The sequence below is a fragment of the Limulus polyphemus genome, unplaced genomic scaffold (genome assembly GCF_000517525.1).
Source record: "Limulus polyphemus unplaced genomic scaffold, Limulus_polyphemus-2.1.2 Scaffold2379, whole genome shotgun sequence".
Lineage (NCBI taxonomy): Eukaryota > Metazoa > Arthropoda > Merostomata > Xiphosura > Limulidae > Limulus > Limulus polyphemus.
Window position 1 is genome coordinate 82,311 of NW_013667989.1, and position 1,168 is coordinate 83,478.

The following is a 1,168-nucleotide window of genomic DNA, read 5'->3' on the forward strand; positions in this document are numbered from 1 at the left end:
AATAGTCGAACTTCTCATTATTTATTTTTATTACTACTAAGGACTGATTATTACAACTTGAAGAAAATGACAAACTATTACATTCAAACAAAACGATGACAAATGGTTATTATTTAAACTTAATTATTCCGTCTAGTAGTAGTAGCGCCAAAAATCAAACCTCATAAAAATACTTGTTACACATTTTTAGTTGACACATATGAATCATTTGGCTAGATTCCAATTCAGTATAAAATTAAAAGTAACAGTAGCTCAACACTAACATTATATTTAGTGTACATTTTTACTGTTCTTGCTGTCCTTCTTTCAATGCCGGTTTGTCGCTCATTTGTATCTGTACCACTCGTTCATTTGGCTGTTCACCCTCCAAGGCTTTCTTAGGTGCCTCAACCGTCAAGATTCCGTCCGAACTCAGGGAAGATTGTACAGTTTCTGGGTCAACTTCTTTGGGCAACATGTATCGTCGTACGAATTGTCGGGATATAAGGCCGTGCTCATCTGGTTTTTCTTCGTGTTTACCTTCAATGACAACGAAATTCTCTATAGTTTTCACATTTATTTCGTTAGGAGCAAAATGACTAACATCAAGTAAAACCTGGAATTTATCAGCTTCGTTTTTCACCTGCGAATGACCGCCTCTTGACTGACGGCTTACTTGTCGCCGGGGCCGCCTGTAGTAGCCATGATACATGGTTGGCGTAAAAATATCACTGTCATGAAGCCCAAGCCCGAAATGCTGATCTGCGATACGACTTGGAAAATCTCCTGTTTCCCACCAATCTCGGCCAAATAATGCAGGTATTAAACCACGTGAAAAAGCCATACTAACAATATTTAATAAAGTCGAAATAGCTTTGACTTCTCACTACCAGTAATACGGCAACTGTAATATGAACGCAACGCGCCAGAAATCGTTTTTAAAGGTTGTGGTGCGCCCTCTAGAAACTTCGAGAAACTAAACCACCATTGGATGAACGTTCCAGAAATGTTCACATGACGGTTTAGGCTCATAGCTTTCGTATTGTTTACACTTCGTTAGGTCAGTATAAGTAAATGTGTTGTTAAATAATATAGCATTTAAATAAAAGAAAAAAAAAACGGTGCTATTAGTGTAATACGATTTCATACAACTAAAAAATTTATTTCAGTACAGAAGTTTTATTTATTT

The 1,168-nt window shown here is 36.6% G+C and overlaps 1 protein-coding gene across 1 annotated transcript; it reads right to left on the reverse strand.

Moving 5' to 3' along the window:
* Window positions 1-902, reverse strand: LOC106466781 (protein lethal(2)essential for life-like). Its single transcript, XM_013927083.2, has one exon. The coding sequence runs from the start codon at window positions 821-823 to the stop codon at window positions 284-286; it is 540 nt and encodes a 179-aa protein (XP_013782537.1). The 5' UTR covers window positions 824-902; the 3' UTR covers window positions 1-283.
* Window positions 903-1,168: the final 266 nt, after the last annotated feature.